Source organism: Myotis yumanensis, unplaced genomic scaffold (assembly GCF_028538775.1).
Source record: "Myotis yumanensis isolate MYYU_CA2020_CCGP unplaced genomic scaffold, mMyoYum1.0.hap1 SCAF_15, whole genome shotgun sequence".
Classification (NCBI taxonomy): Eukaryota; Metazoa; Chordata; class Mammalia; order Chiroptera; family Vespertilionidae; genus Myotis; species Myotis yumanensis.
Window position 1 is genome coordinate 19,844,920 of NW_027223766.1, and position 20,847 is coordinate 19,865,766.

The following is a 20,847-nucleotide window of genomic DNA, read 5'->3' on the forward strand; positions in this document are numbered from 1 at the left end:
TTTAAACAGAGGGCCAGTTCACTGTCCCTCAGACCGTTGGAGGGCCGGACTATAGTTTAAAAAAAAACTATGAACAAATTCCTATGCGCACTGCACATATCTTATTTTGAAGTAAAAAAACAAAACGGGAACAAATATAATATTTGTATTTGCATGTGGCCCGCCGGCCGTAATTTGAGGACCCCTGCTCTATCCACTGAGCAAATCCGGCTAGGGCTGTTTTACCCATTTTTGAACTGAGTTGTTTTTCCTCGAAATTTTTGAAAAGCTTCAATCTTGGATATTCAATCATTTCTAAAGTCGGTGACCCTTATTACTAATTATATTCACTTATTCCCAAATGAACAAATTTCACATTAAATTTAACTGAATTTTGAGTACTGACTTCTTCCACTCTAAGAATTGTAAATTTTTACTAATTAAATACTATAAATAGAATAATCGTTTTAGTTGCATTTAAAAAATTGATTTGCTACTGCATATATATATACATATATATATACATATATATGTTATTTTGCTGCACTTTGTAAAAATTTAATTATATGGTTATTATGTGGTTTACCTAAAAATTTAATCTTGGATTCTTCAATAGTAATTTTATATTTACCCCTCAACTTTAGAGTTAAGGTTTTGGGCTGTGAATACAATGTTCAAATGGATATTAACTGACTTATTCAATTATTCCTACCAGTTTCTAATCTAAAGAAGTTCAGGGGTGCCCTACCCAGTTTGGCTCAATGAATAGGGCGTTGCCCCACAGAATGAAGGGTCCCAGGTTCAATTCTGATCAAGGGCATGTACCTTAGCTGCAAGTCTCGATCTGGAGGCAACCAATCGATGTGTTTCTCTTACATTGATGTTTCTCTCACCGTGTCTCTCTCCCTCCCTTCCCCTCTCTCTAAAAATCAATAGGAAAATATTCTCGGGTGAAGATTTTTTTAAAAGTGTGCATGGATGTCAAGTTGACAAGAGTTGGACTGGAGTGATTTTGTTCCTAAGCAGGAACTACATTTCCCATAATTCTCTTTTATGATTTTGGTTTGCTTGGCCATGATAGAAATTTGCAGATTTAAGTGGAAGTGAAGCACCAGCCATTATACTTGGAAGGTCCATGCAGGGTCCCAGGCACCATTGCAATTTTGCACATGATCTGCTGATTCACCTCATTGCAAGAGGCAGCAGCAGGGCCTGCAGCTCCTCCAGCTCATGTCCTGGATGAGGCACATGTGTAGCAAATCTCATTCTCTCTCTCTCTCTCTCTCTCTCTCTCTATATATATATATATATATATATATATCCCCCCAAAATGTATACACACTTTAACAGCTGCTAGCTTAATTTTGAAATTGAAATGTATTTTAATAAACACTGCCTTTATAATTATTCAAAGTGTGTGTATACATTTTTGGGGGGACAGATGGATAGAGATATATCCTATTGGTTCTGTTTTTCTGGTGAATGCTAGTACACTCCCCTATACAGTAAAAAAATGCTGAACACAATTGAAGTTCTGGTCTTGAGATACCCATGGTGCAGTGGAAATGCATGGCTCTGAGATCACACAGAACAGAGTTCGGTGGCATAAATGATTTATGGTCTTGGAACCTGAGTCCTCATCTGTGGAATTGAGATCAAATGTTTACGTATGTGGCTATGTAAGGGTTAAGTTCAACATTGTATGTAGAATACCTATTATGGCTCACAGTAGGTGCATAGCAAATGTTAGCTTCCCACTCTGCTGAGGGGAGATGTGTTTAGTTAGTGCCCGGAGTCTTATTAAACGATTTAATTGAACTGAGTCTCTTTGATATTAAATGTGATGTAGTTATTTGGCATATACTGCCTGGTATCACACCAATACCAGCTTCTGGATGGTTAGCTGTATTTGAGGTCAGTTCTGCCATTTATCTGTGTAAAATCTAGGGTAACTTATGTTTCCCTGAGACTAATTTCAATTTAATACTATTACCTCAGGGTTGTTTTTCTTCTTCTTCTCCTCCTCCTCCTTTTTGCTATAATAGGAGAAAGTGTTTAGCTTAATATTAAGCATACAGTAGGTGCTCAGTACATCTACTAAATATTGTGGGAGTATTAGGGTGTCAAAGATGAGTTGGGAGCTTAGCATTTAGTGAAGTCAAATCCATGAAACTACAGTGTAAGTTATATTTCTTTTAACAGTAGAGAGCAAACAAAGTAGAAAAATACCCACGGCGGAGATAGAAAGTTTAAAGTGATATAAAGGAAACAGATGCCACGGAAAGATGATAAAACGCCTTGCAGACATTGGTTGATTTATGGGACCATGAGCATTTAGTGCAGCTCGCATGGTAATGGCTATGCAGTACTTTCCACCTTGCCAGTGGCTAGTCACAGCAGATAAGTGGAAGGGTGGGTGCCCTGAGCACAGAGCCAAATTAACAATTTTGCCAGCAGGGGAGAGCTGGTTCCTGCTGACGTCCTGAGGTTGGAATGCATTTGGAACAATGTGTTGCAGCTGAAAAGCTTTGACAGTTCAAGGAGAACCTGTGAAGAAACGAACCTGCAACTTACATATCCAGCTTACAAACCAGGTCAAGAGTTCTTTACATTCTCCTGCTTTCTACAAATCAACGCCAACAAACAACACTGTTGGTAAAAGGGCCAGCTATCTCCTTCTCTCCTTTGTCTTCTCCATAGCATCCTTTCTCATTTTTCCCGTGTACTCTTTTCTCAGTCTCGGTGTCTTCCCTCCACCCCTACGCCCCCTCCTCACCCCCGCATTATCGGCTCCCCAGCTCTCCGCGTGGCCCGGCACCCGCACCTGCCAGGGAAGCGCGGGAGCCCCAGCCTGCCCCGCAACCACCCCCCCTCCCCAGGGGCTGGCAGTGACGTAGCCGGGAGCACGGTGCCCGCGCGGGACGCTGACGTCACTGCCGCAGCGGTCCCAGCAAAGCCCAAGAATGGGAATTCAAGGAGGGAAACACCGCAGGGACCCCGCGGCCAGGGCTGAGCGCTGCGGCGGCGCCACGGGCTTCGGGTTTCTGGGGTCGCCAGGCCCGAGCTGCGCCTCCCGCGCAGGCTGAACCCGCCCGGCACCTTCGCCCTCGATCGCCAGAGCTGAGCGATCGGGGAATGTCCCCGCGCGGCGGGGCCTCGTGCGCACGCGCCTGGGGTGGGGAGCAGCCGGGGGAGAGGCCGAGGGGGCTGCGGGCGGAGGTCGGCCGGGGAGGACGGCGGTGCGCGCCGCGAGGGGCAGCGACAGAGCGCGGGGCGCCGAGCCGGAGGCAGGCGGCTCGCACCCGCGGCCGCTAGCCCGTCTCCCGGCGCTGCGGCGGCGCGGGCCCGCGGCGCGGCGTCGTGACGTCACGGAGGCGGCGGCCGTGGTTGGCGCAGGGGCCGCGGCTGCAAAGTGTGAATTACGCCGGCTCGCGCCGCGGGAGGAGTGAAGTCAGGCTCCGGGGGAGGGGCGGGGAGGGGCCGGCGGCGGGGCCGGAGCTGGTGCTGCTCCCGAGCCCGGCGCACCCGGGTCCCGACGCTGGCTCCAGCCGTCCCTTCTGGCTTCGCCTGGCTCTGCCCCGGCGCCGCCGCTGCTCCGCTCCTGCGGGCGTCAGACCCCCGGGGCGGCGGGGTTCCCCCTCCGACTTGGCCCGGGCTGCCCCCGCCGGCACCGCGGAGCCGGGCGCGCGCGGGTCCTGGTAACTGTCGCCGCGGCCGCCGAGGCGCTTTTCCGCTGGTGGCCCGGGCGCAGCGTTCGGGTGGCGGAGGCGTGAGCGCGGCTTCCCGGCCCGGGGTCCGCCACCGCCCGCCCTCCCCCGCCGCGGCCCGGTGCCCCGCAGCCGCGGCCCCTTCCGAGCGCAGGGGCCGGCGGCCGGGGCAGGGCGGGCGTGTTCAATGGAAGTATGTTACCAGCTGCCGGTGCTGCCCCTGGACAGACCGGTCCCCCAGCACGTCCTCAGCCGCCGAGGAGCCATCAGCTTCAGCTCCAGCTCCGCGCTCTTCGGCTGCCCCAATCCGCGGCAGCTCTCCCAGGTAAACTGCCGTCGCTGTGGGGGGCGCACTCTCGGGGGGCTTCTTCCTCTCTTTGTTTCTCTCTTCCCACCCGGCTTCACCTCCGCGACACCCGCAGCCCTCGCCGATCCCCCAGACCCAGCGTTGCTCATTGTTTGGGGCTTTCCAGGCTGGTCCTTCGATGGGGGAGCCCTTTCTTTGATCCTCGGGACTGTCCACTCTCAGTGCCCGGCCTCCAGGCAGGTGGGCTCCGGGAGCCCTTTAGCCCCTCCCCGGTCCCCACTTCCACACCCCTGATCAGAGGGTTAGAGAAATGACTTTGGGTCCCTCCCTTGCTCGAGGTCTCGGTCTGGAAGTTGGGCCTGTCTTCCTTAGTTGTGGCCCTGCACACCTGTGCCCCCCTGCACACCTGTGCCCCCCTTTCACACGCAAACACACACACCTGTGCCGGGTTCGCGCCTCGCCTGCCCCGCTCCCGCGCGCCCCGTGGTGCGCAGATGAACCTGCGGTGCTCAGAACAATAGACCGGCTCCCTGCTCTGCTCTCCAGGCTCCCGAGTGTAGCTGCACCCCTAAGCGGGATCGGAGAAGCGAGAGCGTTTCCATGAAGCTTCGGTTACCGCAAAGTTGAGAGCCAGGAATCAGCGTTGTTTTTAATTTAATAAGGAGATTTTAGGAGAGAGGCTATTGATGAGCACTCACAGAAAAACTTTGTTTTGAATGGTCCAAAACCAGTTGCTCCTGAGGATTTCGGGTTTTGTTGTTGTTGTTTTTTGCTGTGGTGATGCTGTTGGCCCACTTCTTAGTTCTTGCCGATTTTTAATTTTGATTGCCAGATTTCCAAGAGGGAAGCCAAAAGAATTTTCTTGAAATTTGATTTTAGTGCCCTGCATTTCTGCTGCCAGAACGTTACATATTCATGATCACTTTTTAATAAAAAAATATTTACTTTTCTATTGGTTCATATTAATATATTTTAATATTTTTTCTCCCTCTAATTATATTGTATATATTTCGAGCGGGATGTGTGTGTGTGTGTGTGTTTAAACTGGTAGTGGGGAGCACCTGGTAGAGATATTGCTTATAACAGGTGTGCTCAGTAAATATTTGTCATTCGTTTCTTTGCCTAAATGGCTTTTAGAGAGAGCAAGAGCCTATATTTGGGTTTTTCTCTGAATTGTTTTTATTTCATAGGTCAAGGTGATATACTCATGAGGTCAGAGCCAACTTGTAAAAACTACGATGATATTAAGTGACCTTTTAGATACCACCACATTGTTATTTTGAGAGTTGGGTCAGGATTTCCCTTTATAGCACTGTTTAAAGCATTTTTAGGTTGCAAAATGAATGTTGGAGATGTTAATGCACTGTTGAAAAAGGTTTTTGATGGCAGTAATTGAAGATTTTAAGTGTTAGTAACTTTTTTTCACTTCTAAATATTTTACTTTCTCAGATCAGCAGGCACATGACAAATACCCATTTCCGGTTCGATCTAAATAATAAAGGCAATAATTAATCAATTATAAAATCTAAAATATGAGTAGTTAACTTATGCTCCCTGAGGAGAATGTGAATGAGAAGAGAGATTTCATGGGAATTAAAACAAGTAAGGCTGATGCCAGGGGTTTTACCTGATGTCTTAATTAATCCGTAGAGACCAGTTTTAAGTTGCACTCCTTGATTCATTTCCCAGCCTTAGGTTTTCATGGGTAATGGAATGTAAAAAATATGATTGTGGCAGATAAAGCAGATTATGTAGAGTCACACCATATTTTACCCACTCTTAAAACTTGAAGAAAAATTTCTATACCCTTGGAACTTCTGAAAATTTGGACAGAAATTTTCCTGAATTAACACTTTCCTAATGTTGCTCAACGTTAAAATGATGATGGTAAACTTACTATGATGCTGAAATGGGTATGCTTATCATTTCCAAGACTGAGTATCACTTAATACTAAAAGCATATATTGGTGGTGATGTCTTTAGCTAGATGGAATTTGTAATAGAAAAAAAAAAATGTTGGGATCTTATTCAGAGCTCTATAAAATAAATATTTAGTTAAATTAAAAGCTTTCTTTACCCTGGAATCTTCAGTTTCTAAGTCTAAAGAACCCGCAGATATTTAAAAAATTTAGGTGGTGTGTAGTTTCACTTAAAAGACTTAAAAAAAAAATCTGTGGGGTGTGTGTGTGTGTTTAGGACTAAGTAGGAGTTTTTTGTAGTAGGGTTTTTCTATCTTAAAATATTTTCAAAACTAATGATCTTTTCAATTCTTCACCATAATATTGGAGCCTAGCTCATAGTGATACTTAAATATTTGTTGAATGAGTGAATAGGTAATGAAGTTGTTTCTGACATCAATTTTAAATATAAAAACAATATAAGGACTGTAATCAAGATATAGGAGTGACTTATTTATCCAAAACTTGGTTTGGAACTTGTAACTAGATTTTAGCAGATTCAGGACATAAAAGACTCTGAGCAACCAAAATAGATTTGTCGAACTTCTCAAAGGCTGTGTTTTAGGCAACATTTTGACAAACTTGTTTTCTAAGTAGCAGCACATTTGAAAGGGGGCTGGGAGGCTGAGGCAGGTTCACACTGATAGGACAGAGTTGACAGCTGACACACCAGAAGGCAGTGGGATCTGAAGAAAAACTCTTCATAGCCTCACCTTTTACAAAGGCACCCTGGGGACTTATAGTTTAGGGGCTTGCCTGTTGTACAGCACAGTTATTAGAACAATATAAATAGAGCCTATTTTTTGAAGTTTAAAGATTTGTGCTGTTTTTTAAAAATGCTCTCCATGCCAAACAATTTAAGTGTTGATATTAAATGGACAAGTGTCAGTTATCTGGAAAATTCATTTATGTGGAACACCAGCTTTCCCTAGGATGCCAAGTAAATGAGGCATTAACTTTTTGTTTTAAACCAGGTCATGTACTACTTTCTCAAATGGTTAATAGGATTTTTAAAAAATTATTTGGAAAATAGGGATAATGAAAGAAGCTTGTTTTTGCCATTTTGGGATATCTATTGTTGATAGATGGATTTGAAGACTTACCTTGCAGACAAAGTTCTTACTTGGAAAAAAATATTGCTAGGGCAGAAACTGTCTTGTTTACCATTGTGGCCACAGTGCTTTGCATAGGTAAGTGCTTAATTAGTAAAGTGTGGAAGTTGGGTTAGTATATTGATGGCAACCAAAGCACTGCACCTGGGATTATTTCAGTCAAAATTTCTATGCACTGGAAACAAGTCTTTTTGGGTTAGAAATTTGAGATTTCATTTTCAAAATTTATTATAAATCTATATGATATGTATTATTATTGAATAAAATATTTGGGTCTCACACGTAAACATGCTTTTAATATAATAAGCTAAATTTGATTACTAATTTATCATTTTTTTTTCATAGGCTGGGCTTTTTTTTTAGAGCAGTTCAAAGTTCACGGCACAATTGAGTGGAAGGCACAAAGGTTTTTCATGTACCCCCTGACCCCAAACATGTATAACCTCCCCCTGTTACCAGCATCCCCCACCAGAGCGATACATTTGTTACAATTGCTGAACCTACATTAACACATCGTTATCACCCAGAGTCCATAGTGTACATTAGGTTCACTCTTGGTGTCTTTTTTTAAAATACAGAAACTATTCCACAAATATTTACTGAACACCTTCTGTGAAGGAGGCTCCTTGTGTTAAGTACTGAGAGAGGTAAAGAATTAGTAGTTTTTTAAAAATCACTTGTGAGCCTGCCAGCCTACCCAAGTTTTTCTTTCCACGTGTCGTCATAGTGTACGTCTGTGTTGTCTTTAGCAATGTTCTTAGTATATGACAGGTTATGAAGGTCCTATATGTATGTTCCAGAACAGTTCAAAACCCGGATAAAAATTGGTTCCTCTTTCAAAAAGGTTACAGGATTGTAATGGGGAAAAGGGTATGATTATATGTGATGCAGTTTTTGTATTGGCGTTATCAGGGTGTTGATGAAACGCTGGGAAAGTATACCTAAATTTCCTGGGTAAATCAGAGGAAGCTTCAAATACTAGCCGAGGCTCAGTCCACGGCCTGACGGTTAAGGAGGTGTTTCTAGATAAATGGGTGTATGTGGCAGGAGGAGAGGCAGTTCAGCACTATCCAACAGAACTTTTAGGGATAATGGAAATGTTTGCTGTAGTATCCAATATAATAGTCATTAGCCATATACAGGGTGGGCAAAAGTAGGTTTTTTATAGTTATGAGTTCAAGAGACAAAGTTTATTCTTATATTGGTTATTATTTTCCATACAAACACCCGCAAACCTACTTTTGCCCACCCCGTATAGCTAGGTGAGCACTTGAAATGTGGCTAGTTTGAGGAACTGAATTTTAAATTCAATTTTACTCAACTAGCTGCACATGAATAGTGGCTATTGTATTGGCAGAGCAGGTGTATAATGTTACTTAATGATCATTAGGAGTGACCTAATGTTGATCTATCAGTAAAACATGCTCTGAAGGTTGACCATTAAAGTTACTTTCAGGCTCTTGCTGTTGTACACAAAACATGTATGACAAAGTCTTTAGAATGGAATCACTAGGTTGGGTCAATACCTAGTAATATTTTTTGGCTTTCTGGAACGCTCTATCCTTCTACAGTACCAAGATAAATGATCATCTCTCTTTCATCTCCAATATGTTATTAGATTATAATACTATATAATTATTTAACAAACATTATTTTGTATTTTATGAGCATTTATATAAATGTTTTACTGCGTTAATAGATGCACTGTGATACACGGAGTTAGTTTTAACTTGCAGTCAGCAAGCCCGTACACATCCTGAAGTGTTTTTTGCATTTGCATTTCCTCTTTGTGAAATATCATTTGCATATCCTGAGCTCATTTATAAGGGCTCTTATATATCTGATATCAGTGTGTAAATGTGCGCTATTCCAAATTACTGTTACCCTAGTAGTTGCCTCTTCACAAGTCTACATTCAGAAGCCAGTGCAGGGCATAGTGTGAGCCAGAGTGGAATACAATCTGGGAAGTGGTGGGATACTGCCAGGGGAGTGATTCTGTTCAGAGACTTTCCTCCCTGCCCACTCCCAAAGACTTGTTCTTTTGGGACCTTGCTTTCATTTTTCCGTTTTCAGAAATACTTCATACTTTGATTTAAACTTAATACTACCGTATTTTGGCTTTTATTTCTGAACTAATATATGTTTATATTACAAATTATATGCTCAAACAAAAAATGTAAATGTATAGTGTATTTGGGGTATAGTTCTGTTTGAGAAGTAGGGTACTCAGATTGCTAGTTTGTAAGTTATCATGAATACAGTCTATAGGATGTAATTTGCCCAGATTTTGCTGCCTTGTTGCTGTGCCTAGAGTTCCATCAGTTGCACATACTGTTTATGCAAGAATTCTTTTGTAAACATAATGGTCCTGCAGGAGGTAAGATATTAAGTAAGCCCTTTCATGCAGGAGTTAGAGGATTAAGGGGCTCACTTTGGGTAGAAAGCGGGAGAGGTACCATCCATTCTCTTTGAGGCAATTTGATAAGACTTCTGTTAATATTTTAGTGTAAATATCACCCCTCCTCTCCGCCCTTTTACTTTTCAAAAAGGGTCAGAGGAGAAGTGATTTCCTTTCTTTTCATAGTTGGACATTCTTACGATCCCTTTGGCCACTCCAGAAAACTGCAACAATTAACTCCCAATATAAAAACTCAGAATTTTTACTCTGCCTATATATTGTTCAATTTTATGATTAATTTGAATTGGTAGAAAATTGAGTGTTCTCTTTCACATTTAAATGACCTGTTTTTGCCTAAAGGTAACATAGAATGTTGATTTTTATATTGTTACCAAATGTGCCTTTCAAAAAGTTATTCACAGTTAAATGATACTTTTGCATTCAGTGTGTTAATATATATGATCATATACGAGGAAAGGAACAAAAACTACACTTGTAGATGAGCCTTCAAAGCTTCCAGGGCTTCATTTTGGCTGCTGGCAGGTACCCTTTCTAAGGGGCCTATGTCACTGATCTTGTGGTTGACATTAGAAACGTTTCCTGCTTATAGTTTTGAGTAGGAATTTTGAATTACTGCTCCATGCCTCCACCTGCTGGTAGGGATGGCTGTGTTTTTGGAAAATGATAGCTAGAGGGAGGAGAGGACAAAAGTAGTACAGGGTAGCATTTGGGGAAAAAGAAATTATCTGGATAACTAAGTTTTAGCAAAGCCTACTCTATTCCTTGAAGTTTTGAGTTGACCAAACTCTAGCTCAGGACCATATAAAGTACGTGGCAAAAGTACTGTCACTGAGAAAGCAATTGGCACAGTCTCTCTCAAGCAAATTATTTAAAATATTTTTAATTATGTAATAATACCTCAAATTTTATAGTAAGAGCAATGGAAAATAGGACCCATTTTAGATAGCTTTTCTAAAATCTTTACATTGTTAAAGAGAATTTATATCTTACAAAGATTTAAAAGGATTTTTTTTGGTGGTTTATAATCTTTATCCTATCTAATAAAGAGGGACTATGCTAATTGATCCTCACACAGTTGCAAAGATGGCGGCGCCCACAGCCAATAAGGGAATATGCTAATTGATGCCACACCCTCAAAGATGGCGGTGCCCACAGCCACAAGATGGCCGGCAGGGGAGGGCAGTTGTGGGCAATCAGGCCAGCAGGGGAGGGCAGTTAGGGGAGACCAGGCCAGCAGGGGAGGGCAGCTCGGAGCCATCAGGCCTGCAGGGGAAGGCAGTTGGGAGGGACCAGGCCGGCAGGGGAGGGCAGTTAGGGGCAACCAGGTTGGCAGGGGAGAGCAGTTAGGGGCGACCAGGCCAGCAGGGGAGGGCAGATGGGGCGACCGGGCTGGCAGGGGAGGGCAGTTGGGGACGACCGGGCCGGCAGGGGAGCAGTTAGGTGTCAATCAGGCTGGCAGGGGAGTGGTTAGGGCAGTGATGGTGAACCTATGACACGCGTGTCAGAGTTGACACGCAAACTCATTTTTTTGGTTGATTTTGCTTTGTTAAATGGCATTTAAATATATAAAATAAATATCAAAAATATAAATCTTTGTTTTACTATGGTTGCAAATATCAAAAAACTTCTATATGTGACACGGCACCAGAGTTAAGTTAGGGTTTTTCAAAATGCTGACATGCCGAGCTCAAAAGGTTCACCATCACTGGGTTAGGGGGTGATCAGGCTGGCAGGCAGAAGCGGTTAGGGGTAATCAGGCAGGCGAGCAGTTGGGAGCCAACACTCCCAGATTGTGAGAGGGATGTCTGACTGCCGGTTGGGATCAGGCATAAACGGGCAGTAGGACATCCCCTGAGGGGTCCCAGATTGGAGAGGGTGCTGGCTGGGCTGAGGGACACCACCCCCCAGTGCACAAATTTCGTGCACCGGGCCCCCCCCCCCCATATATATATGGCTAATATGCTAAGTGTCCATCCGACTGGTAGCTATGACACGCACTGACCACCAGGGGGCAGACACTCAATGCAGGAGCTGCCGAGCTGCAGTGACTCATCCCGAAACCAGAGAGGAGGGAGCCCAATTCCTCACAGGGCCGCACGATTCCACCTTCGGCCATGGGTTATGTTGTTGCTGGGGCACTTTTGGCCCCAAATCTGGTTTACTGCATACTTGCGTTTGTGTTCCATACCTTGTATGACAGCAACTTTGCAGAGTGCCCTCTTGCACTCCAGGACCCCTCGGGGGATGTCAGAGAGCCCGTTTTTGCCCGAGCCCTGCAGGCCAGGCCTAGGGACCCCACCTGCCAGAGGGATCCCACTCACTCTGCAGATACCCTCCAGCCACGGCGCCACCCCAGGTACGGCTGGCCAGAGAGGGGCCGCGGGAGATTGGCTCCAGGACATGTCCAGCCCATCTCACCCAGTCGCGTCCCGCCAGCCACCTTCTAATTAATTTCTTTCAATGTGCATGAATTTGTGCACCAGGTCACTAGTATTAACATAAATAGGTCAGTTTGAAGATAAAAGAGGTAGTTTACCTGAACTGCATAGAACCAACACTTGCACTTTTATTTTATTCACACTGAGAATACTCCAAATCTATTTTCAGAAAAACTTTCTGGACGTGACTTCAAGGATTTTTGTGGCTGGCCTCAGCTCATTTCCATTTAAGGTGCAGTTTTAATAACTTTGACAAGGCTTTCCACTTTCATTTTCCCAAAACCAGTGTTCTTATTGTCTTTTTAACTGTTAGGATATGTTAGAGCAGGATTCAAGTGGGCTAATTCAGAAAAGCCATTGAAGATATGAAAATAAAATTTTAGATTTTTATTTATATTTTTAACCTTGTCTTAAATCCTAATTTTATCTATGTTGTGTTGATGGGTTCTTGGAACTGTGGTGAAACATCACATAACGAAACCAGTTTTACTATAAGCTTATTGAGATAAAATACAGCATCGCATTAATGTTACAATGAAATGACATTTTTTGAGGATCTGCTATAATCTCTATATAAAGAAATAATATGCAGATTAAGTCAGCACGCTGTAATGGTCATGACCAGCTCAGTTGGAGGGGCTGGGCTCGGCCCCGAGAGCTGGAGAGAACAACCCCACAGGGGGATCCAGGCCCTAGCCCTGCGGCCATGATGCTGGGCTGCTGGGGCCAGAGCCAGCAGGGAGACAGCCCGAGGGGGGCCCAGACCCCAGCCCCAGCCCCAGCCCTGTGACGGCGTTGCTGGGCTGCTGGGGCCGGAGCCAGAGGAGACATAAGCCCACGGGGGGTCCGGACCCCAGCTCCAGCCCCATGGTGCTGGGCTTGCTGAGGCCAGAGCCAGCGGAGACACAAACCCGCAGAGGATGGCCCTGAATGGGCCGGTCCCTATGACGCCCACTGTAGCCAGCAAACCGGCTGATCAGGGGTTGGGGCCTGCGACCAACCTCGCAGCCCCTCCCCCCTGCCGGCCTGCCCCTGATCGGACTCTCCCAACCCAATCAAGAGCAGGGCACACAGAGCCTGGACCCTTCCCTGGCAGCCCCGAGTCCATGGGGCTGAGAATTCTGATGGCCCTGCCCAGAGAGTAGAGGCACCTGACGGTCAGGGACAGGGACCACAGGCCTCCAGGGAGCACCTCAGAGTTGGCAATGAGAGGAGAGGGCCTGCGAAGAGGGAGGAGGCGAAGCCAGCCGACATCAGCCCGGAATCCAGCCCTTCCCCTCCAGAGGCAGCAGGACCTAAACCCAGAACCCCAGCCCGAATCAGAAGAGCCCTAGGGAAGCTTCAGGAAGCTCTATGCAAAGCTGCGTGTTGAGAACTAGAGACTTAGTGAGGCCCTGACCCAGACCACGCCGCGGCTGGCGCAGCTCAAGGTGGAGCTAGAGCGCACCACGCAGAGGCACGAGCAGCTTTGCAGAGGGGCTGGTCCTCCTGGAGCTGGAGATATTTGAGCACAGGGCCCTGGAGCGCAAGGCTGGAAGAGGAGCTGAAGGGCCTGTCCAACCTCCCGGCTGACAACCAGCACCTCAAGGAGGTTGAGCACGGCCCTCATCCGCATCTTCATCAGCAAACTGTCCAAGTGACCCCGGAGGACTTGCCCCTGCACCCGCATTTATACAGCTGCTCTGCCACACGCACCCCTTCCCCTATGTGAACACGAGTGACAGGGCTGCGGGAGAGTCTCTGAGAAGCCATAACCTCCCCTTGGGACTTACAGGCTGGGAGGGGAGGACAGAGCCTCCAGGAGCCAAGGGGGCCATCTGAGGCGAGGATGGAGATGGGAGGCTGAGCCAGGTAGGGGGACCAGGGCTGCAGGCAGGACCAGAAAGGAACTGAGGACCAGGAAGTGCCAGGACCAGTAGCCAGGACCAGAGTGGTCACCCAGAGGTCCCCTCTCACGTGTGCTGCCACCAGTCACCTCTCCAGCCCCTGAGCAGGGATCTGAGAATGTGCCAAGCATCCCACCGTCCTGGGCCAGGTGGGCCTGCATTTAGCGTCCATGTGCAATAGGGAGGGACGTCTGCTATTTTTTGCTGCCCCCTCCCCAGCACTGTCCTGGGCAGGGGGAGAAGGTATTTTTGAGACATAGCACAGGCACCATAAATAAAAGTCCGTGAAGCTTCCAAAAAAACAAGGCGGGATGGCCAGCCAAACACCCCTTCCCCCCCCCCTCCCCCAGCCCCGCCCTTGATCAGCCTGCCCCGCCACAATAGGCCTGCAGCCCTTCCCTGCAGCTGCCTGCCCCTGATCGCACCCCCCACCCCAATAGGAGGCAGGGCTGGGCAGCCAACCTCCTGCAGCCCCTCCCCAGGCTGGCCCCGCCCCTGATCCCCTCACCCCAATAGGGGGCAGGGCCGGCCAGCCAATCTCTTGTAGCCCCTCCTCCTGCCCGGCCCCACCACAGATTGGCCCCCCTACCCCTATCAGGGGCGGGGCTGGCCAGCCAACCACCCATGGCTCCTTCCCCAAGCTGCTGGCCCCTGATTGGCACCCCCCACCCCATTCAGGGGCGTGGCCAGCCAGCCCACCGACCACAGCCCCTCCCCATGGCCAGCCCCACCCCCAATCATTCCCCCAACCCCAATCAGGCCTGCAAGGAGGGCATTTGGGGGCAATCAGGCGGGGGGGGGGGGGGGGGAGAAATTGGGGGCAATCAGACTTGGCAGGCAGAGTGGTTAGGAGCGATCAGGCAGGCAGGCAGGTGCGCGGTTAGGAGCCAGTGGTCCTGAATTGTGAGAGGGATGTCTGACTGCCGGTGCGGGATCGGGCCTAAACCAGCAGTCTGACATCCCCCGAGGGGTCCCGGATTGGAGAGGATGCAGGCCGGCTGAGGGCCCCCCCCCCCCCCACGTGCATGAAATTTGTGCACCGGGCTTCTTTCATAAATAAATGCATTACAAGTGTTGAGACCACAGCCTTAAAATATATTGATTGCTATGAATTCTTTTCACACACACCATGCAGAACTGATACATTTCAAAAGGTTCTTGGAGTACATTCATCATACTGATGAATATGATTAGAATATCAGTATCATTAGGATACCTGGCATCCCATTTAACCTTTCTTGCCTCCTGAGTCCACTTAGCTGCAGCATTTTGTCTACTGATTTGACTTTTTTAACTAACTCTGATATCAGTCCTTAAAGTTATAGCCCAGGACTAACTCTTAGAACAGCTCACCTTGTACACTGATCTGTCCTGACTTCAGTTTAATAAGAGTATGAGCTTTTTAAAAAGTGGACATTTTATTTAGCTCTCTTCAGCCCAGTGCTTCACATAAAGTAGATAATCAGCAAGTATAAAAAATGCATCAGACCTTTATGAAGTCCTGTCTGTGACCCAGTCCTCTGTCCAGCTTTCTGCTCTACTCACAATCCCGCCTCTTCTTCCACAGTGCCACCTCATACTCTGCGTGGCATCCAGGCCCTTCTGTCTTAGAGGATCTTTGGCCATCTCAGGATGGCCACTGTTAATTCCTTGATGACTGAAGGGTTTCTGGAGAGCCTCTCCCAAGTGGTATTTGCATTCAGATCCTCTCATGTGAAGCTGGTAAATAACATGGTCAGAATGAGGACAGGTTTCCAACTTTGAAGGACTTTATAACAGGTCTCAGGATTTCTCCTGGGGCCGTGGTTGTCATGATAGGTTTAGACCCTGATGTTGAGGAACCAGATGACTGTAGACAGCCCTTATCTTCAGTACTCCATGGGCCATATTCCTAGGTCAACATATTCTCTCTCTCTCTCTCTCTCTCTCTAAACATGAAAGTGTGAAACTAAAGAGTACTCAACCAAAAGAAAATGATTATACAATTTTATTTGTTAGAAACTGGGCTGGCTTGTTCAAGTATAACACTAATGATACCCAATTGAAATATTGTGAAACCACATATTAACTTAGATTTTTTTTTTGTGGCCACATTTTAAACAGTAGAATAAAACAAAAACAGAAATAAATAAAATAAAGGGGAAAAGGGTAAGAATCCAGAGTTGCTTCAATATTTATATAAATACTAGAAGCCCAGTGCATGAAAATTCATGCACTGGAGGGGGGGTTCCTCAGCCCAGCCTGCCCCCTTACACAGTCCAAGAGCCCTCGGGCGGGAGGCGACCCGACGTTCAGGGGAAGGCGACGCCCCCATCACATCTCTGCTGCTGCCACTGCTGGCAGCGCAAGCCTCGGCCGCCCCTGGTTACCTGAGCCTCGGGAGGCCCTGGGCGGCTGGGGGGACTGGGCACTGCCATCTTGTGGCTGTGGGCACTGCCATCTTTGAAGCCATGGCAGTCAGTTAACATATTCTCTCCTTACTAGCTGTGGGCGCTGCCATCTTTGAGGGCGGGGCAGTCAATTAGCATATTCCCTCCTTATTGGCTGTGGGCACTGCTATCTTTTGCGATGGTGTGAGGGTCAATTAGCATATCCCCCTTTATTTGATAGGATTATATAAAATCTCTAGATTTAACAACAAAATTACAAGCCAGTAAGGAATTAGGAAAGTGTGATTTGTGCACAGGGGGAAAAAAGCAGTCAAAAAAGTTGTCTCTGAATGTTTCCAAATGTTGGATTTGGTAAAGACTTCAAATCAACTACTATAAATAATGTTAAAAGATCTAAAGGAAAGCTTTTTTTTTTTTTTAATTTTTTTTAAAAAATATATTTTATTGATTTTTTACAGAGAGGAAGGGAGAGAGAGAGAGAGTTAGAAACATCGATGAGAGAGAAACATCGATCAGCTGCCTCCTGCACATCCCCCACTGGGGATGTGCCCGCAACCCAGGTACATGCCCTTGACTGGAATTGAACCCGGGACCCTTCAGTCCGAAGGCCGACGCTCTATCCACTGAGCCAAACCAGTTTCAGCAGGAAAGCGTGTTTAAATAACTAAAGGAAAGTATAACAATAGTAAGTCAACAAATGGGGATTCTCAAGGGTATAGAAATTATTAAAAACAGTAACAATGAAAAAGAGCCACACCTTGAGGTTAAGAGAGGGTGCTTCACTTTCTTAGTATTCTTTCCCAAAACTTACAACCAGAGTCTGATCATGAGAAAACAACAAAGTGAAACCCAGACTTATTCTACAAGAGCACCTGGCCAGTACTTTTGAAAACTTCAAGGTCATGAAAAACAAGGAAAAACTGTGAGATTATTATGGATCAGAGGAGACCAAAGAAAAGTGATAACCAAGTGGTATTCTGAATTGGATCCTGGGACAGAGAAAGGTCATTTGTGGAGAAACGGATGAAATTTGAATAAAATCACTAGTTTATAATTTTGTACCAGTGTTAATTTCTTACTTTTGACAAATGTACCATGGTTATCTAAGATATTAACATTAGGGGAAACTGGGTGAAACATATACAGCAATTGTCTGTACTTTTTTTTGCAACTTTTCTGTAAATCCAAAGTAAAAATGTTTATAAAAACATCAAATGGAAATTCTGGACTTGAATACAATACCTGAGATGAAAAATTCACTAGAAGGCCCGGCTGGCATGGCTCAGTGATTGAGCATCGACCTATGAACAAAGAAGTCACAGTTCAATTCCCAGTCAGGGCACATGCTTGGGTTGCGGGCTTGATCCCCGGTGTGGGGCATGCAGGAGGCAGCCAATCAGTGATTCTCTCTCATCATTGATGTTTCTATCTCTCTCTCCCTTCCTTTGTGAAATCGGTAAAAACTTTTTTTAAAAAGAAAAATTCACTAGGACTCAACAGCAGTTCTGAGATGCTAATAAAAAGAATCAGTACATTTAAAGACAGACCAATAGATGTGATTCCATTTGAAAAATATAGAAAAATTATTGAAGAAAACCAAGCAGAACCTCAGACATCTGTGAAAAACATCAGGAATACACATACATGTAATGGGAGTTCCAAGGAGAAGAGTGCAGAAAATAGCCTGTTGAGAATCGTAACTAAATTTGATGAAAAAATTTTACACATCCAGAAACTCGGTGAACCTCAGTAGGATAAATACAAAGAAAGCCATGCCTAGATGCAGCCTAGTCAGTCTGTTGAAAGACAAAGAGAAAATCTTGAAGGTAGCAAGAGAAGCATAACTCCTTACATACAGGGGAGCATCAATGTGATCAATGGCTGCCTTCTCATCAGAAACACTGGAAGCCAGAAGGTAGTGGGATGACATATCCAAAATACTGAAAGAAAAACAACTGTCTATGAATAATTCTGTGGTTAGCAAAACTATCATTCAAAAATGAAGCTGAAATAAATACATTCCTATGCAAAAACAGAATTTGTAGCAAGCAGACCTGCCTTACAAGAAATACCAAAAGAAATTCTTAAGGTTGTCAGGAAATGACAGCAGACGGTAATTCAGCTTCACAGGAAGAAATTAAGACATTGGAAATGTAAATATGTAGGTTAATTTAAAAACTTTATATTTTTCTCAATTATTAACTTTTTTAAAAGCATGGAATTCAATCTAAAAACAATTTTAGTATCGGTAGCATTTCATTCCCTCCCCACCCTCACCATGTCACAGTTCATCCTAGATCAGGGGTGGGCAAACTTTTTGACTCGAGGGCCACAATGGGTTCTTAAACTGGACCGGAGGGCCGGAACAAAAGCATGGATGGAGTGTTTGTGTGAACTAATATAAATTCAAAGTAAACATCATTACATAAAAGGGTACGGTCTTTTCTTTTTTTAGTTTTATTCATTTCAAACGGGCCGTAGTTTGCCCACGGCTTGCCCTAGTTGGAAACAAATTGTTCCGGGCTGTTTGCCTTTTAGGTCGGTAGCATCTCAAAATTTTTGTTTTTAGGACTTTTTTCCACTCAAAATTTATTGAAGACTCCAAAGAACTTTCGCTTATATGGGTTTTATGTATTGATATTTTTATTTTGTATTAGAAAGTAAAACAGAAAAATTCAAATACTATTCATTAAAAATAATACCAAGTACATGTTAACATAAATAATGTTTTATTTTTGTTTAGTGAAAAAGTAAGTATATTTTCCAAAACAACAAAGTAACAAAGAGAGTGGCTTGGTTTAGTTTTACCCTTTTCAAATCTCATTAGCGTATTGCTTAGTAGGAGACAGCTGGATTCTCATAAAGGCTTCCACATTGAACTTGGTGCCAAATGTTGTTTTGGCTAAAGTATATGAAGAAAATCAGACCCCACTCAGATGTAGTTGGAAAAGGGAAGTGTATTTTAGTAGCCTTTTCTTATAATAGGACTATTTTTCTTTGATGCAAAAATCAAGAAGTGAGATTTTCATAATGGGTTAGTGTCAGTGTGGAATCTGAAACATATCAATACATTTTTAAATTCATTGTTATGTTAAGCAATGTACTTTCTTACATTAATACCTATTGTTTCTGCTTATTTCTGCAGAATAGTGGGATAAACAGAAATGTTCTGTCTGAAGTAATTACATTTGAAAAAAACAGTGATTGAGTGTTGTATAAAAAGGTCTTTTGATGTGGTTTTTAATTATTAGTATTTGAGATTTCTAAATTTAATGCCTTCTATAAATTAGGCTTAGTTTGAACTCCTGGAAGCTAGAATCACAGATTATCTATCATTAGTATGTACTTAATTTAAAACTAAGTGATATCATTATCATTATTATTATAAAAGTCATACCTCCACATGATGAAATAAAATAATTCAGGATATAAATTGAATAATTAAAGGCAACCTCTCCTTATTAATTCCTTATAGATAAGCAATGTTTATAGTTCTTTAAATGCTTTTCCTGGAAATTTGTTCACAGATAGATATCTGGATATAGTATGTCAACATATGATAATCTTTTTTAAGCAAATGGAATCATACATATTCTGTAAATACATACATTTTGAACATTACTGTATAGTAGATATGTCATTCTCTTTTAATTCTTTATGTTAACTAGTTTGCTTATCAGCGGAAACAAAATCTATATATATGTAAAAGCCCAGCAACCTAATGACCAGAACGACCATTCGCTATGATGCTAACTGACCACCAGGGGGCAGGCGCTCAACTCTGCCCCATGGTGGTCATTGTACTCCCACAGTGGGAGCACCACTTGGCTGACTGAGATGAGCGGCGCTCCCAGAGCGGGCCAATCCCTGCAGGCCACGCCTCCACCAGTGCATGAATCTGTGCACTAGACCTCTAGTTTAGTAATAAAGTCCCACTTTTAAATTAGTTTCCCCTGAAATATTGCTCCTGATCCTTTGTTAACACTCCTATTGGTCAAATACAATAAAATCAGTTGCAAACCAAAATTGAATATTGCCAAGTATGCTGGGTTTGGTGAAGCTCATGGGTGTAATATTAGAGAACTCAAAACTGTTGACAGTTGGACTGACAATTGAAGAAGAGAAAATTATCAAGGGTGATGACTACTAGATCCTTTCCCTGCTACCTGATCTTACATGCATGTTTATTATTCTAGAAGAATTTATTGTCAAAGACTTCCCTCTTCCCTCTCATTGCCCATAAAATATCTTACTGGTATTTATACTGGAATTGTTTGAATTTGTAGTTTGGGCAAATTGGCATTATTAGAATGAATCCAAATAAAATAGAGCAGTGCCTGGCACAGAGCAAACAGAAGAGACCAGCTGGATGTTCTTTTTGCCCCATCAAATATATTCTTCACTCTCTCTGTCTTGCTCTTTGTGGAGGGTATCATCTGGGCTCTCTTGCTGCTAGGGTCTTTCCGCATTAAGGGTTCAGGAATCTGGAAAAGGGGCTGCAACATAAATGAATACCTAGACACTAGACAAGAAATATAAATGTGGGAGGCTCCACTTTCTAGTGAAGTGGGCTCTCTGAATGTCCAGACCCACCCACGGCTTTTTATTTGCTGGAAAACACATTGACTCTCTAGCAAAGCAGATACACATA

The 20,847-nt window shown here is 44.5% G+C and overlaps 1 protein-coding gene across 3 annotated transcripts in view; it reads left to right on the forward strand.

Moving 5' to 3' along the window:
- Window positions 1–3,771: 3,771 nt before the first annotated feature.
- Window positions 3,772–20,847, forward strand: part of PDE7A (phosphodiesterase 7A) — a 108,743-nt gene continuing 91,667 nt past the window's right edge. For all 3 annotated transcript variants that reach the window (XR_011468276.1, XR_011468277.1, XM_070392760.1), the window contains exon 1: window positions 3,772–4,011. Coding sequence is in view for 1 of the 3 variants with exons in the window: in XM_070392760.1 (XP_070248861.1) it covers window positions 3,874–4,011 (138 nt within the window). In the remaining 2 variants the exon portion in view is untranslated. The remainder of the gene's footprint in view (window positions 4,012–20,847) is intronic.